We start from the raw sequence: 18,571 nt of genomic DNA, 5'->3' as shown, positions 1-18,571 counted from the left end.
ATAAAAACAAGAAAAAAGCACCAAAAAGCACCAGAGAACAATTGAATCCACTACATGCAGTTAAATCACTGAGAAGGAATTCACAAAATGTTTATTACTCAGATTACATTCATCTTCTCACTAAAACTCCAGTTCCTGCCATGCATTGTTATGCAACAGCTATTCCTTCTATATTTGTATATCCCAGAATACAAGTACTCATGCCAGAATTACAAAACTCAAGGTTTTTTTTTAAAAAAAATGCCAAGCTACAATAGAAAACGATCAGGAAGTCCTTCTGAACCACATAATTTAATAAAACCACATCATTTTTCATTTATAATCTGCTACTCCAATAGTAAAACAATATACAATAGAAACGATTCCCAGCCAATTTCACAAACCGTATAAACTGGAATACGCAAATAAATTCAGAACACAGCATTCTAACTTAGCTGATTAATGGATTGGGAAATAAAACTGATAAGCACCTTTGGCAGGTCTCAGACTGCTAATCCTACATTTTCCCACATTCAGCTTTCCCTTATGAATGTGATTCTGCTGGGTGCAGTATTTTCAGTAGGACTGTGAATGCCACAAGGAAGCATTCCTGCATATGATTTCCTAACTCCCAGACTAATGCCTGCATTCCCATATGAAAATGTGAAATCCACAAGATATACATTAGATATCATAACTTTCCTCAAAAAATGAAAACACACTCTTCAAGCAAACCAGACATTTCCAACAAATAATTCCTTGCTCCCTCATTTCAACAATTACCATTTGTGAGGTGGCTGGGTGTGTAAAAAAAGAAGAAGAAGAAGACGTGACTATTTATAGTAAATATGAAATACTAAATATTTAATTTACTACTGAGAGATTCACAAGAAAAAAAACCAAGCATCTCTGTTCTATTTGAAGAACAAACACACATGGAAAGAATTACTACCTCAGAATTTTTGGACCAATAAGGAAACTCATTATAAGACAGAGAGAAATTGAAGTTGAAAAGCAACTGTGTGCAATGGCTTTTTCACGCCTGCCGATTGGAACATCCCTTTTTCCTGTGTCTCCCAGAGAACATTCCAAGACCTTTGTATATAAAAACCAATGCTACCCCCAAATGGGCCCAAGGAGATTTTCAAGAGACTGATACACAAGAACTACATACCTCCTCAGCCACTAAGACAGTGTGGATGCTGTCACCTTCTCACTAAAGATCTTCTCCCAAAATCATATAAAGCAGGCATCCAAATTCCTTACAGACACAACCCTATCCAAATAAAAATATGGAGTGCCCTCCATTTGTGCACACATACCTCCTTTTGCAAAAAACCAAGTTTACCTTGAGCAAGAATGATGCATCAGTTCTAAGCACTATTTTATCCTGGTTAAAAAAGTGCAGATCCGAGGATCAAATAACAGAGCTCCCAACTCGGGGGTAGGCTCTGATCCACTGGAGGAGGTTGTTGCACCACTTACGAGTGACCTTAACTAAAATAGCTAGGGACAGCATTGGGGAGGAAAGGTGCTCCAAATCCTCCTTAGGGAATTGCCAAGCCTTCCTCGAGTCTGAACCGGTGGCAGGGAGTAAGCTAACGGTGCCCAAGGCGGGTGCATGGGGCACACCCTCGAGAAGGATGGGGCCTGCCACAGCCAGGTGCCTCGTGCTCCGCAGCCTCTCTCTGCCCCTGGGTCAGGCTTGACCTGGGAGTGGAGCTGCAGCTGGTGGCGTTGGACTGTTGCATGAGGAAATTGTCCCTGCAGCTCTCTTGTACGCCAGGACCAGGCTCTGATGAGTGAGCCCATTGTGGGGGCACCTGATCACACCCCCTCAAAAATACATGCCATGGGCCATGGCTCCCCAAGCCCCCCATGCTATGGCACTGGACTAAACCTGTCTGAAATTTTCTAAGCTGTCCAGTGAATATTGCAGAGAACTCTATCCCTGCCTACAGCAAAGACCAATTTTTTTCCTCTGCACCCCACACCCTGTTTGCTGCAAATGCCATCATTGCTGGCCAAGGTTTTGGACTGCAGCCTTAGTTATGGACCTAACATCCTTAAAGTTACAGTACACATTTAATGTAAAGGTTTTGGACTGCAGCCTTAGTTATGGACCTAACATCCTTAAAGTTACAGTACACATTTAATGTAACTGTTGGAACATAGCCATATATCGAATCTAATATTAATACATTTGTTTTTTATCTTTTAAATATGGATCTGCCTGTTTATCCAATGCCTGAAGCCCAATATCCTGCCCTGCTACTATACTAGAACACCAAGAGAAAAGTTTTATTTAAGTTTTATAGTGATAGTGGAATTATAAAGGGATATCAGAACCACGTAATCAATAGGTTAGCGGCATACTTCACATGCGGTGTCCCTGGAGTGAAATATAAAAACTTTTATTTCTCCACATTTAGTGGCAATCAGTGAGATAAAAGCATCACATTATTTACAGAACTAGAAAGTCTGTAAACAATGTTCAAAATGAAATGGGGGAAAGTGCTATTAAAGAAAAGAACACAAGAAAATGGGTATCCTCCACTTTAGCAAAAATCCAGGCTCTAAGGTACATTTGCCTGAAAGTGAACACCTACACACGTGGGGGGAAATTATGCTTCACTAAAAGCTTCCAGATAAAGTGGGAAGATACTTATGCAACTCCTTTACAGGAAAAGAACTAGTGCAGAAAAGAATACATAGGATATATCTGAAATGCTCCCACAATTATGGGTGAAGCTGTCATGCTGGCAACAAATGGCAACAGCAGCATCTCATTTAGTAGTGTTGGCTATTTAGCATAATAAAGTAGAAAACGTGCTTACATGAACATACTATGAATAAATTCTTCAATGCTTGCCACACAGTATACTGAAGTGTTAAAAGTAAACACTATTCCACCACAAGCTAGGTTTGTATGAACACACTTATTTTATGTTCAGATAGATGTGTCAAAAGAAAGAACAATACAAACACCACAGAACAAATTCAACAAATCCAGGATACTAAGAATTTTAGGTATCAATGAACAACCTTTGCTCAAGTATACAGTGCTGCCCTTGCCACGATAGCTCCTTAAAACTATTATGTTCAAGTACAGTCTGGTTGAAAATGAACCGACCCACTTCCTTTTCACACCGCAATTCCAAGAACCATCTGTTAGGTATCTTTATTGGGTTTCTTCAAAGAATAACCTTCCTCAGTACAGTCACCCATTAAATGTAAGGCAAGTTTCACTCTAGGTCTAGGAGCAGCAATATCTATTATCTGCTACAGAAGCAAATGCCAGGATCCAAAGAGCCCTATATAAAACTGGAAATAACTTACGGTACAGTGAGTTTTTCTCATTTTCCTTTCCAACCGCAGCTCTGAATGCTGCATTGAATCCTGCTCAGTCTGGAGGGTTGGCCACTGTGAGAACAGGATGCTGAACTGGATGAGCCACTGGCCTGATCCAGCAGACTGTTCTTATGTTCTTATCTGGCCTCTTTTGGGTGAGCAGAGGCACCAAAATGTAGACAAAATGCCTGAAAGCGTTCACCTGTGATCTCAACCCCTTGCCCTTCTTGGTTTGTGCATCTAGCAGAAGACTGGCTGGGTGAGTCCAAGGAGAGTTAATTCTTCACTGTGGGAGGAAGTGGTATCAGCTACATTGAAGGACATGCTGGACCCAGAAGACTGGCCAGTAAGAGAACCCTCACAGAGAATAATTATTACAGAGAATAATTACAGAGAGTGGTGGCCATGCAATTAAGAGTGCTTGGTGGAAGCTGATTATCTTGACCCGTTTCAATTGGGCTTCAGGCCTTATTTTAGTACTGTAATTGCTTTCATTTACCTATGTGCAACCCTTTTGCTTCTCCTTGCTTCCTTGGCAGCTTTTCATTTCATCAGCCATGATATGGGCAGGCCCTGTGGTTTAGGAGTTGAGGGCGTGATTTTGGTGGTTTCACTCCTATCTACAGGGCTAGTTTCTGAGAGACAGTGGGTCAAAGTATACAGAATGTGGTATTCTGTCACTTAAGGCCAAAGTGGCATGGATGATGTGGAGAGCCTTTTTTCAGCAACAGATGGTTTGCTATCTACCACCATTCCTGGACCAAGCCAAGTCATGGTTATCCGTGCTCTAATAATCTCATGGCTAGACTACTGCAATTCACTCTGCCTGGGTCTGCTCTTGAAGACTGTTCAAAAAGTGCACCAGGGACAAAATGCAGCAACCAGAGTGTCGATAGGCTTTTGTGCACACAATCATGTGCCACTAGCTTTTAAAGATCTGTCAGTACATCACTGAGCCAAATTTCAAGGTGTTAGTTTAATATAAAGCCTTAAAGAGCTTGAGAAACTGTTAGCTGAAGGGGCACCTCTTTTTGTAATGCCCCATCTAGAACAGCTGGGGAGCAAAAAGGCAGCTGGGAGGTATAACCCAGTTTGAGGCACATGCTATACTGTGTTTTTGTTCACTCTATTTAGAATTTTAAGATGATGCAATCTGGTTTGCTGACTCAATGAATTTTTATGCAATAATTTAATTGCTACAAAAAGCAGCTACCTGAAAAACTCTTGTGGACAGTTCAACCCAGCCTGGGTGCTACTGCATCAGAACAGCTCTACTACTATCTGCCTTGTGATAAAGGATAAAAAATGTGGTGCAATTCATGCTATATAGGCAAGATAAATTCATATTCCCTAATAGGCAGAAGCTAATAATCATTTAGGACGCGGGTGGCGCTGTGGGTAAAACCTCAGTGCCTAGGACTTGCCGATCGTCAGGTTGGCGGTTCGAATCCCCGCGGCGGGGTGTGCTCCCGTTGCTCGGTCCCAGCGCCTGCCAACCTAGCAGTTCGAAAGCACCCCCGGGTGCAAGTAGATAAATAGGGACCGCTTACTAGCGGGAAGGTAAACGGCGTTTCCGTGTGCTGCGCTGGCTCGCCAGATGCACCTTGTCACGCTGGCCACGTGACCCGGAAGTGTCTTCGGACAGCGCTGCCCCCGGGCTCTTAAGCGAGATGGGCGCGCAACCCCAGAGTCGGACACGACTGGCCCGTACGGGCAGGGGTACCTTTACCTTTACCTTTAATAATCATTTACTTCAATGTTCATAAGCAAACACAATTATCACTTCCAAAGATTAATGCTATCAAGGAAACCTAAATCAATTATTTTGAATGTGTATTCATTCATCTTGTCTAAGACATTATAGGACTGGTGGGTGGGTGGGCTATAAACTAGGAGCCCTGCTTTACATTTTCTACTCAGGCAGAGTAAGTGCCATACACACTGCTCAAGAGAAAAAGGCATGAATGGCGGCTAACATGTCAAACTATGCAAGGGATTTATGCTTACCTTTAACACAAAGGAAACAGGGAGCCATGCACAGAGCTTGCTGGTAACAAATGCTAGCTCCCATTCAGACTCCCCATGTCTGACTTTAAAGGCAGAAAAGGAGTTAACAATGAGTACTCTTGGCAGTTATCCTTGGGGAAAATTTAAAGATGGATGGACCAAGCAGGAAGAGAAACTGGAGGAAAATGAAGAGTTTATGCCAATTATCCAAGTTCAGAAACAATATCTGAACAGGAGAATGAAAGATTTACCATATAGCTTATCAAAATTAGGTACTACATACTTGAAAATCTAGTGTTATAAAGTATGTATTTAACTAGGCATCCAGTTTTATGGGTTTCCCCCCTGTACTAAAGAAGATGCTAACTTCTTACATACCTGCAAGGTGGCAAAAACATGGAGTCCTTCATAAGCACAGATCCAGAAAGAAGAATATACCAGCATCTTGCAATAGTGTCTGAGCTAAAGAAAAGGAACAAGTATTAGCTACATCCTATCAGTGTGAAGTGCACTATATATCTAAAACATATAATCAAAGCTTTAAAAGCATGTCTTTCGCCATTTACTGCCCTATCAGGGCAAATTTCAAACATGAAAAGGAGAGCCTCTCAAATATATAACAAGTGGTGAAGCTCTTTAAACATGGGAGCTCTGTCCCAAGGTGTCAGTTTCTTTTTGGGGACAAGTCACAGAAGGTAAATAATTTTGAGAGTAGTGTAATTCCTTTGAATTTGTAACTTGCTTGAGCCAAAGAAACAGTATACAAATAAAAAGGATTTGGTTCTGAACCTTCTGGTGAGAGCTAAGGTAACAGTTGGGTCTTCCGGTCAGCTCTTAAAGAAAGGGTAGAAAGGTGGTGTAGCAAAGTGGCTACAAAACCAAGTATGAATCAGAAGTGTCTGGTTCAGATGTTGTATCTGCTATTAAATCAATAGGCAGCATTAGACAAGCCACTCCCTCTAAGCCTCTAGGCCTCAGAATTTGAAATATGGGGGATAACACTTCTGATTTAGCTTACAGGTTTGCTGTAAGGATTATAATGCATTGAAAGTACAGTGGTACCTCAGGTTAAGAACTCAATTCGTTCTGGAGGTCCGTTCTTAACCTGAAACTGTTCTTAACCTGAAGCACCACTTTAGCTAATGGGGCCTCCCGCTGCTGCCACACCGTTGCCACACGATTTCTGTTCTCATCCTGAAGCAAAGTTCTTAACTCAAGGTACAATTTCTGGGTTAGCAGAGTTTGTAACCTGAAGTGTCTGTAACCTGAGGTAATAATAGTAATAGTAGTAGTAGTAGTAGTAATAATAATAATAATAATAATAATTTTTATTTATACCCTGCCCTCCCCAGCCAAGACCGGGCTCAGGGAGGCTAACAAAAAGTATAAAAACAATTGATTAAAATACAACTTAGAAACAAGATTAAAGTACAACATTAAAATGCAGCCTCATTTCAGTGGAAACTCAACTCAAAAACTTTTGGGGGATGAAAACATCAAATCTTCACCAAGGCCAACTGTACCACTCTATATGTAAACTTGAAAGTGCTACATAAATGTTGAGTATTACTATTTATAATTTACTAAATGACTATCAAATAGGACATGGTCCAGTCGACTGAAGGCACAGCATCTGTGTGAAGAATTCCATAATCTCAGTACACTCCTGTTTTTCCCTACCACATCCCACCCCCACCCCCCACCACCAGCAGCAGAAGGGAACATATGTGTTATTAGCAAGTATGTGTTACTAGGAAGCATAGCCCTAGACAGCTTTCTACCAACCTTGCTTTTATCTAAGCATGAAGCAGAAAGGAGTGGAGTGGAAACACAAGGTGCTCTCACACCTCCTTTTTCCTTTAATGGCTTTGTCTGTGTACACATCCATGATCAGAGATAAATGGAGAGGAAAAGACAGGGCTCCATCGAGCCAATTGCAATCTCTTGAAATCTCATGCCCTAAGTCTGCACATATGATGTACTGAAATGTTTTCATATGACTTACGCCAAAACCATATAGAGTACACAGCAAAAATATGGGACTATTGCACAAGAATGTGTTTTATGAGCTGTGTTAAGGAAATTAAATAAATGTTGAACTGCCCTAGATGTATTAAATTTTCAGTTTAGGTAATGGTGAAGTGCACTTACCAAAACAAAACTTGATTTCCATCGTACCTTTTGTAACGTGCACTGGAAGTCATAATTCTGAGAAAAAGAAATTCAGTATCATTATGAAGCATGCTTATCATATTTTGGATAATTGTGCACTATTAATTGTATACAGTTCTCCTCTATGCAATACCAGTGCTCAAGAAGGTAATAAATTAATATTCCTGCTTTATCATTGAGGAATTAAAGCTAAGAGAATTCGGTGTGCTGAGATTTAAACCCAGATCCCCCAAGAATGAATACAATATTTAGAACCCCTGGACAAATTGTGATTATCATTTTCACATTACGATTTGTAGTCTTTTACTTTAACAACATGTCAGACTATATTTCATAATGCATCATACAAAAGGTTCCATGCAGAAAACAGAGCATACATGCTTTCTTACTTACAAAATCAGAAAGATTAATCTTACCTCAAAACAGTCAAGTATTGCAAGCCTGAATGCAAAGAATGCTCTCACCAGCACAGCCAAAATCACTTTTGCATTAGCCCAGCTGCTCTTACCTTAACTGATGCTCCCTGAGATGAGACAGTATGTCCATTCCATGAAGATAGTAGTAGATAGTATTTAATTCCTGAAAAGAATAAAATAAAATGTTATATTCAGCAACAGAATTTTGAGTAGTACATTAGTTAGTACAGTGTAATGGACAGGGTGCCAGTCTAGGGATAAAGAGGGAAGGAAAACCTAAAATTTTATCAACAGTATGCAGACACCAGATTGAAACTGGTTGTTCAAGAGTGCCTTTGAGAAAGACTTCTGTTCAAAACATACTGGACTAAATTTTTTAGTGTTTTTGTGTACCTGAAGGTCTCTTCTACTACAGGGCTCTGTTTAGAGGAATGAAGGGAAAGATAAGTTTACAAGTGATGGAAAAAGGTTGGGCAGGGTGTGCCACTGATAAGCCATAATCATCAGAAATTTGTTTAATTTACATATTATTGTAAACCACCTTATAATATTTTTTTCTAAAGGATATAATTCATTTTTTTAAATTTAAAAATGTATTCAGTGGCATCAACATTGGCTTAATAACTTTTAGTTACATGGCAGACAGGAATACAAAGGATGTAACAAACACAAGAATGCTTCACCACTCATAAAACAAAGTCATGCTCAGATCACCAAGGAAAAGTTACTGCTTAAAATGTCATTTATCTTCTGTTGGTGTTAGCAACTTGTCAGGGAGCTTATTAGTCAAAATGTGATTTAGAGCTCCAGTGGTGAATGGCTAAACACCTAAATCTCACGGGTTAGTCCTTTTCAGAATCTCTTTGTCAACTTGTTCTTCCTACCTAGAAATACTGCTGTCATAGAAAGATTTATTCACCTACGTTTTTAAATATGCTGCAATTAGCAAGTCTTCTCTGCAACTAGTGCATGAAGATAATTTGTCGCACTTTTAATAGGAACCTGGGACTTCAAATCTAGCAAAATTGTAAGCATCCATGCCCTGTCATAGAAGCTATGAAAATTTATATGGCCAGCTCCAAGAGACAGACAGCAATTTAGGGCCAGGATACCCAAGGACGGTCTCCTGCCATACGATGTGTCTGTCTTTTAAGATTTACCAGGGTAGCTCTATTGACACCCCAAATCTGAGGTACATTTAGCAACAGCATGCAAGAGATGGCTTGGCCCAGTTTGTTGAATTCACTGTCCCAATAGATCTGCCTGCCCTCCGAATTACATTTTTGTGGACCCCTCAATGCTTTTTCATTCTAACAAGTATTTCATTTAGCTGTTTAACTTCTAATTTACCTGGTATAAATTTCTGATTATAATCTACCAACCTGTCTCTGTCTGATGGACCAACAATCTGTTGGTTTTGTCTTTCAAAATATTGATGATTAGTCACTTTTTTGTGGATGCTTTTTGTGGAAAATGTGGTATAAAATTTGACTTCAGTAAACAGAAACATTTTTCCCCCATAGGAGTGCCACTGTCAGTGCCACAAGCTCACAATCTATAAATATGCAAAAAAAATTTTTTTTTCATTTGGGACCTGATGTTCTAAAAGACATTTTACTTAGTTACATCTTCCATGCTAGAATTTCTCAGACAATGTACTGGATGCTTAATTCACAATTTGAGAGCGAAATTCATTCTACCACAATCCTCTTAGCCTTGCCAGGAAGCAACACTGCAGTGACAGGAGAAGCCACAACTTGCAAAAATCCTGGAACTGTCTGCTTTGTAGATACAGAAACCTCAGACTGCCTGGCCACTTCCTCCTGCCAACAATGCACTGACTTAACTGTCTCAACAAGTCCTGTGTGCAGTTTTGGACCCAGTCTAACTTTCGCTTTGTATTCCTTTCACTGCATCTACTACTTTTCTCATCTTTTCAAACCACTCAGTGGGTCCCACTTCCTTTCAACACTTTTTTCTCATTACCTATATCCATATTGCATTATTTCCCTCACCCCCAAACACAGCTTATTAGAGCAGGGGTAGACAACCTAAGGCCTAGGGGCCGTATGCGGCCCAATTGCCTTTTCAATCCAGCCCGCGGACGGTCCGGGAATCAGCGTGTTTTTACAAGAGTACAATGTGTGCTTTTATTTTAAATGCATCTCTGGGTTATTTGTGGGGCAAAGGAATTTGTTCATTTTTTTCCTTCAAAATATAGTCCGTCCGTCCCCCCAAGGTCTGAGGGATGGTAGACCGGCCCATGGCTGAAAAAAGTTCTGACCCCTTTCTCATCTTAAGAACTGAAAAATCTGTCTCTGCAAGCTCCCAGGCCCATGCTGTGGTTAAAATCTAGTCTCCTCTCCCTATGCTCTCTGCCCTTTTCCTCTTGCTCCTCACCTCACATTCCTCTTCTGCAGTAGCCCTGCATCTAACAGGGCGCATGCCCTGAGCAGCAGATTGGGGGTGGCAAGCAGGGGTGCAGCATGGAAGAGAGGAGAAAAGCATGATGGCAGATCTCACCCAACCTCCCTGCCCCGTAGCTTGAGATAACCCTCTTCATCTCCACACTTCCCCTGTTGCTGCTGCCACAGGTATGGGCAAGACAGAAATGCTTTCTCCCCTTCACCATCATCTGCGCCATCACCACCCAGAAGTCTTGCCCCACTTCATGCCCCTAGACATCACTAAGAGAACGGGCTTCCTTCTCTCAGTGCCAGTGGTGAGGAGGGGAGGCACAGACAAACCCACAGGCTTCCTTTACTTGGTTATGGTGGGGTAGGGAATAAAGTCTTCAGCACCCTCCCACCCCTGCTACTGAGAGAAGGAAGCCTGAATAGGATGGGGCACAAAGAGAAGAAAGACCAGAGTTTGAGAAGGAAGAATCAGTCACACACTGACCTGCCTAGGCTCAGCCAATCAGGTGGCAGTGGCTCAGCAGCAGGCACTTCCACCCAGGCCTAAGAGGGAGGGATCGCCTAACACCTGTTATTTCCTAACATCTTTCCTAGTTAATGCATAGTATACCTAAAACAAATTCATATACATACAAACAAGTATCACTGGTTTCAGAAGAATTCTATTCTAGTTAAACATGTTTAGGATCAGCCCAAAAAAGTGTTCCCTATTCCAGGGCACCAAATCATATGCACTGGAACTGTACTGCAAATAGTTATGCTACAAGAGTTGATGTTGCAAAGCAGCTAAGAAACTGAGCTATGCTTTGAATCAAACCTCTGCTCTAGTTTATAGATCATGCTAAGTCATCGTTAGTTAGTTGCTTCCAATGAATGAACAGATGACTCAGGCACTCTGCCCAGTCAGTTGCTTTTTGCTTCTAATCACTGCAAGCAGAAGCAATAAATAAGCCACGAAGCTTTGCTTGGCATTACATCTGAACCTGGATCATAGCTTGCTTCTCCTTAACAAGCCATGGTCAGCAACTGCTGTTCGTACTCCATACACAAGTTTATTAGACATTAATGTACTGCTTCAAACAAATTTTAAATTTTGTGCTATTTAAGCAGCATCTGCTTATTACCACAGTATTGTTCTACTTCACTTTAGGATCTGATGACTGTTGTCCATAATTTCTCAGATTGTTTTAAAAACTAGTTCTGAAATATGACAATTCTATACATTTGAAGTACAAGATGAATTGTAGCTTGTGTGAGCCACCTAGTGGGAAGACCAAGCAACTTCATTCAACATTGACACTTGACAAAATGAAACCGTTAAAGAGCACTTTTTAAGAGAATGCCTCCATTAAACATATTAGAATGGTGTCAATCAGTTATGCTTGGGAATAAGAACTGTGAGAGAGTTGGATAAAAACCACTGAAAAAAGAGCATCAACACATACAATATACAGTGCAGATTTCCCCCCTTTGATAAATCCTTCTCCCCATCCATGCTGGTCACCATTCAGTCCTACCAGTCCACCACTGTGGATCACAGGAAATTACATCTGTTCAAATGGCCGCTCAGGCCATGAAGCTTTCTGTGTCTTGGGCAAGTCTTGCTGAGACTGCAATCCTATGCATGCATACTTTGGAGTAAGTATCACTGAAGGCTTTTCTGCCAGGTTCCATTCAGGTCATACATACAATTGTCGCAAAGAACACAGTCATACAGTGAATGTCTAAACCAGGGTGGTCCAACACATGGCCTGAAAGCCACAAGCAGCCCACAATGCCTTTTTTGGCAGCCCTCAACATTTGACATCCTTCCCAGCCGCCTTTCCAAAGCCCAGTGCTATGGGAAGGAGGCATGAGGGCTTTGACAGAATCCTAGAGTCCTTCTGCCTCCTTCCCAAAGCCTAGTTAGTACTTTCCTAGCTTTGAAAAGGAAATGGGGGAGGCTCTTGAACCCTTTCTTAGCCAGCTTTGGGTAGGAAGCAAGGGCTAAGGGGGCATTAAATTTTGGCCTTGCTTCCCCCCACCCACACACTACAAGGTAATGTGCGACCCATGAGTTCTGTATCATAGTACTTTTGTGGCCCACTTTGTATGAACCATTCCACTATTTTTTTGTCTCAGTCTAACAATCCTCATGGGGTTTGAGATAATGCTATATACAAGACCCTGAACTCCTTGCAGAAAATGCTGGATACAAACTACTGCAAACAAAACAAAATAATAAATTGCCATTTTTACGTTTTGTGTTTTTTTCCACAGCAGTGCAGGAGCTGTCACATGATACAGAAGGAGGGAATATTGCATGAACCACCCATTAATCTCAAAGCCATACTGGAAAAAGTAAAACAATAAAAAGAAAAGAAAATTGAGTGATTCAAGCTGCTGAGGGTAGCTCGGAGGTACTTTATTAGGGCAACCATATCCAGGCTAACCATACTTAGTTCTGCTCTCAGTACAAGGATTAAGAGCCAGAGGGGGAAATGGGGGAATGTGTTAGAAGGCAACAAAAAGATGGAAGGGACAAAGCTCATTCTCTACAACACAGCTTTCAACTTTGAAGCTTCCACTGGCATAGGACTGGATCCAGACTCTGCCTTACATGAACAGAAGGACCCCTTATAATCCAGCAGAAGAATCCTGTTTTGTTTTCCCTCCTCCACTGCAGTTTCTTATAACACCCTCCTCCAGGTGTTTGAGAGGCATAGGAAAGTTGGCATAAAATCACCTCCCCTGCCACCTTTCTGTCAATGGGGCATGCTAACTGGAACTTCACTAAAGGAATGCTACTGCCAGCAAGAGCAAGCTCTGAATCCGACCCATTGAGCAGTACAGGCAGGTTTGTTTTTGCATTATTTGTTCGGATCTCAAGATTTCTATTTTGTACTGCAGGGTGCAGGGTCTACTGCAACCACAAAACAAACTCATTCTGAAGATTCTTCAACCATCTCCATACACAGAAGCTCATACTGACTTTTGGCTTGGTACCAGTTGTATGTGACATTCACAACGAGCACAGTATTTGCAACTAGCTTGACCCTGTAGCATCCTGGTGTGCATCCCATGCCCTCAAGTTAGCTGAAGATTCCCTTTTGAGTTCCTGTAGATTGTACAGTCATTGTGGTTATTATTAGGTTTAGTGACTGTTGGAACTTTACCATGTTAAAAACTGGATTTTGCCATTTTTCATTGTTATCAGCACTAAACACTGCACTCCAAAAGGGTGATAGCCCCACCCCCACTTTCATTCTACTGTACTAGTTTTTGTAGATTCACATATCAGTTTGTGCCCTAAGCTGTAACTCCTGTATTCTCTCTCATGGATGCAGTTGTGCTTCAATGTCAATCATGAATTTTATTGGTGTTTCCTTAAGTCCGTGTGTAACACAGGCCCCCATTCTTTCCCATGAATTGAAGGCTGAGAACATTCTTGTATCATTATTGTGAAATCTTTTTTGTTGTTGTTGTCTTGCATATGTTCACTGTACTTCCTCTGCTCCTTTGTCAATTTAGACAGCAAGCTCATGAAAATTGATTTACTTTGTGGCAATTCATGCATATTTTTCCTACTGCTGGCGTCTGACACAGCTCTCCCTTTGCATGCTACGGTGTACATCTGCAAGCCTCCAGAATATTTTAGTACAGTCTGTGTGGCAAAATTCTCAACTGCATCCTTATCTCTTTGTTGCATCATATCCACATTTTTGACAGTTAGCAGCAAGCATTTCTATTAGTTCTTGAGATATCTCATATGTTCTAGATAACTAGAAGTCTTTATAGTATTACACAGTCCTGCAGATTGACTTTTTCCTTTATTTCTTTTGAGATTTATCGCAGGAGGATTCTGTACTTCCTAGTTTATTGCCTGGGATGTTTTCCTCTGCAATAATATATTTTAGGAACCTGCTCTTTCAATGGAAGTATAACCCCATCCACAACACTGCATCTGCTTAATTCTCACACCCTAGAACCACCAACCCACAGAACTTCCATCTTCTTGGGATTCAGCTTCAATTTATTACAGGAGGCACACTTGCCGCTAGATTCCATGCCCTGCGTATATTCCTGATTTTTTGCCAGATACATTGATAAACTTTTATCATGAACATTGATAACACTTTATTAATAGTAATAATGCATCCCATTCTTATCTTGTAAAGATAAGCTCCAACAGCTCCTTCCACCTTACCCAGTTATGTGCTGTGTTTTCAGTTTCAAAGTTCATAGGTGACAAATCTTCTATATTGCTCTGTAAGGGTTATGAGATATCCCACTCTGAAATCAAATATGGTCTGCTGAACCTTTTAAAAGAATTAAGGCTCCACATTGGAGCTTGTTAAACTCATCTTTCTTGTGTACTAATGAGGGATGCTGAACTTTGCCTGAGCCAAGAGATCAGGGGGAAGGGGAAAAAGTCAAAAAGGTAAAATGAATAAATTAGTTAATTCACTATACACAAATTCAACACATGGATTCTTACATAAATATTAATCAAAAGCCTCCAAATTGCTGAGCATCTCCACATTTGGATCTCAGCTATATGTAAGTGCCAACTTCTATGACTAGTTTTAGCACATTGTAGTATACAATAAAAATGCATTCACACATATTATACATAAACATATATGCAGAGAACATTCTTCATATCACTAGTGAGGAACCTCAGGCTAAAATGCTTCCTCATTTCTTTCATCCACAATTCCTCCCCTTTCACAGAAGCGTGAAGACTGGGGAAGCAATGACACTTCCAATGCAGGAAATCCAGAGCTAGCATATCCACAAAAACTGACTGCCCAGCTTCTTCCTGAAGAATGCCAAGCAGTCCTTTGAGTATTTACTTCTATCATTTGCAATTGTTCCAGTTGTATGCAAACCATGGTTTGACAAAATGACAAAATGTTGTCTTTTCTCAACCGAGATCATATGGAATGGAGGGTAGAGGGAAAGATCAGATGTTTCTCACTACCTGTTCACATACACTGCACACCATGATTTGATACTGCATCTGAATCGTCACAAAGAGAAGAGTCTCTCTCTTTTCGCTAATTGCAGCCCTTCTTCTGACAGGATGATTTGAGTCTTAGCTAAAACTTAATGACAGAAAACTTCTCAGCAAACTACTGAACATTTAAATATACTGTAAAATAGTAATTGTTAAGATCTTACAGTATTTAATCCTAAACATGCCTACAGAAACACGGTACTGTATAGCCTTTGGCATCTCCCACTAGCAGGTTTTACAGATACTGTACAGTATAATTACATGCTGTTGCTACTATATACCAGGTGTAAAATATAGGGCATATCCAGCCCTAGGTTTTGTCCATGGCCTTCAGCCTATGGTGCTGTGTGGGAATTTACCTAGCATAATTTTTTAAGAACAGAAGCCCAGGATAAGGTTTTTCGAGAATAAAGGCCTTGGGAGGGTTGATATGGCTTAAAGACCCTGCTTTGATTGTCCCTGGTCATTATAGACCTTTGGGCTCAGAAGAACTAGTGTGATTCTCGAAAACGGACATAACTTACCCAGTCTGTCCTTCAGAAAATTTGAAGATGCTATATACCCAGGTTATATCCAAAAGGAACCTTTATCAAAATACTCTTAGGCTACAAACAATGAAAGGAAACAAGATTCCAAAAGGGCATTCAACCCATTTTGGAGGTAACTTCCACTCAAGCCAGGCAGCTGTGGGGAACCTTCAACTAAAGGTAAACCAGAGGAAGAGGATTTGAAGGGAGAGGCTGCTTGCCAAGACCATTTGCAGGTGTTAAAAGTGGAAGGACATCTGTTTCCAATGTTTACTAGCACACTGGCATCAGCAAGACTGAGAGGATACCAGCACTACAGTCCTCAGGTGGAGGAAGAGGGAATTTCTGGTTATAGAAGGTGGGGTGTGTGGCTCTAATCTATTAGCAATCTAAATGATGCTGACGTATCATTTCAACTAGATAAAAGAGCATGTACGTTCCAAAGCAATTCAACACAATTTAGAGGCAAAAAAATATTTTAGGACTGTATGGAAAATCAGAAAGAATATAATGTTTTTAAGTGTTTACTTCCCCTTTGCTTAATTTGCAGAGGCTGGAACCTATCTGATTTCCTTTACTTCCTGCTGAGGCCCACTTCTAAAAATAGTTCTTAATATTTTTATTTTTTTTGCTGGAAATGTAGTAACCACATTGAAGGCTATGAAAATAAGTTTACTTCAGCACTTCAGGACCCTGGTCATAACTACTCTAAGAAAGCAAACTGCTCTTCTTGTACTACCACAAGTTCTGCATACTTGCAAAGGGCTCCTAGTAAGCCCCTTGGTTGTACAAAATATTTAATATTCATTGATTACATGATTAAAGTCACCCAGAGAAACCTGCAAAATGTTTTTCACTTAGAAATCAGATTTAGACAAGCAATTTATTAAGGAATATAAAACAGGCACAAAATTCTGCTTTAATTTTGCTTTTAAAAAACCCAGTAGTTGATAACAAGAAATAGAAACCTAAAGACATGCTGAAAACTTGCTTCCTTTAAGCAATAAGCTTGGGATTGCACTAGGCCTTATCTACTGCAGTTGCATCCATCTCTTGGAGTCAGGATGCAGGTAAAAGCCACATCAGTAATGTTTTTATAAAAAAAAACACTACTGTGATTAAGTCCCAATAAAAGCCTGCTGGACTAAGAGAGTTTTCAACTGATGCCAAACTCTGAGTCAATGTCATTCATATATCTCGGGGGGGGGGGGGTTCCATAGGCAGGGTGCCACTGCAGAGTAAGCAGTCTCACTGGTTGTCACAGTAATGCCTTTTGGTGGGCCTCGCCCATCCATCCTATTACCAATTCTGTTTTAATCAATTTGGCATAACATAATGCCTCCAATTTCCCAATATGAGTTTGGGCCATTACCAAATGTGACATTTTCTTCATGACTTTTGTAACGTGTGTGTAGTTTGTCATGTTGACATGGCAATCTACAAGAGGTCTGAATCTCTTTGGGACCTTTGGACCAAAAATTATGGTATCTAACCAAACCATAGTAACAACAATAAAAAACAATATTTTTACAATGCAAACATTGAGAACAAACAGAAGAACCACTTGGCAACAAATGTTTAAAGTGGGGCACTGGTGGCAGTTTTTTCATACAGCCTGTTCTTGATTTCCAAAAAGGTCTGAAACAAGCTAAATCGTTTACTAATTATGTGTTATGTACTACAGAAGTTCCAAGTATTTTGCATGTCTTAAGCAGATTTAGTGCTTTAAATTGATCACCTTAATTGGAAGAAAGCATTTTGTTCAGAACCCTATCCAGAGAATTTTAAACTGAAACCTATGATGAGAGGCACATGTAAACTTTCTGGCTGAGATTCTGGTCTTAATCCAGTCTGTTCCATAGAATTAAACCCTAAACCAGAGTTCACCAAACTTTTTCAGCAGGGGGCTGGTCCACTGTCCCTCAAACCTTGTGGGGGGCCGGACTATATTTTGAAGAAGAAAAATGAACAAATTCCTATGCCCCACAAATAACCCAGAGATGCATTTTAAATAAAAGGACACATTCTACTCATATAAAAACACACTGATTCACAGACCATCCGCAGGCTGGATTTAGAAGGCGATTGGGCCAGATCCGGCCCCCGGGCCTTAGTTTGCCTAAACTATTTTCATTCTCAACAGCCTACTACTACTTTCACTTTAAGAAGGACAAAACAGCTTTGTCAGGGCAGCTCACAAGTGCTTCCCCAGTACCAACTTAGATTTAGGCAGCTGGTTAGCACAGAACTGGCATAGTGTTAATAAATCCAGATTCCCTCATAAAAGGACTAAATTCTATCCCAGTTTATATGTGATTTTCTACAGACCACCAAAATTTATTATTTCTTTTTCTAAACTGGTAATGCTGTTTCACTGTAATAAGAACTCTCTCATGACTTTTTCAGAAGTGCTGATGGGTCTAACCAGCCTAACAAGCTGGTTCTTGCAAAAAGTGACTAGTTTTTAGGTACAAGGATGTATACGTAAAATGAGCCCAGCTCCAATTATCAGTTGTAGTACTGTGTTGTGTTCCCTACATATAAAAGTGGAATATTGTTTATTAAAAACCACCTAACCTTCACCAACAGATATTTGAAAACAGCTATTTTGTTTATAGCACAGATTCACAAAACCTTCCATAAAAGAGTAAGAAAAATGATTTTATTTTCATCCCTTACATCTTTAAAAAAAATCCTGACGGA

The 18,571-nt window shown here is 40.4% G+C and overlaps 1 protein-coding gene across 8 annotated transcripts in view; it reads right to left on the bottom strand.

Annotated features, from left to right (window-relative positions):
• The window catches only part of RAPGEF6 (Rap guanine nucleotide exchange factor 6), a gene marked incomplete at its 3' end in the record, with an annotated part of 139,346 nt that overhangs the window by 109,806 nt on the left and 10,969 nt on the right, over positions 1-18,571 (bottom strand). For all 8 annotated transcript variants that reach the window (XM_083487941.1, XM_083487940.1, XM_083487945.1 and 5 more), the window contains exons 2-4: positions 8,018-8,088; positions 7,489-7,545; positions 5,716-5,799 (exon numbers count right to left, since the gene is read on the bottom strand). In XM_083487941.1, the coding sequence (XP_083344067.1) occupies positions 5,716-5,799; positions 7,489-7,545; positions 8,018-8,088 (212 nt within the window). The remainder of the gene's footprint in view (positions 1-5,715; positions 5,800-7,488; positions 7,546-8,017; positions 8,089-18,571) is intronic.

The sequence above is a fragment of the Podarcis liolepis genome (genome assembly GCF_965112155.1).
Source record: "Podarcis liolepis genome assembly, chromosome: 2".
Classification (NCBI taxonomy): Eukaryota; Metazoa; Chordata; class Lepidosauria; order Squamata; family Lacertidae; genus Podarcis; species Podarcis liolepis.
Note: the sequence above shows the minus strand (reverse complement) of the source record. Positions and strands in the feature narration are given on the sequence as shown.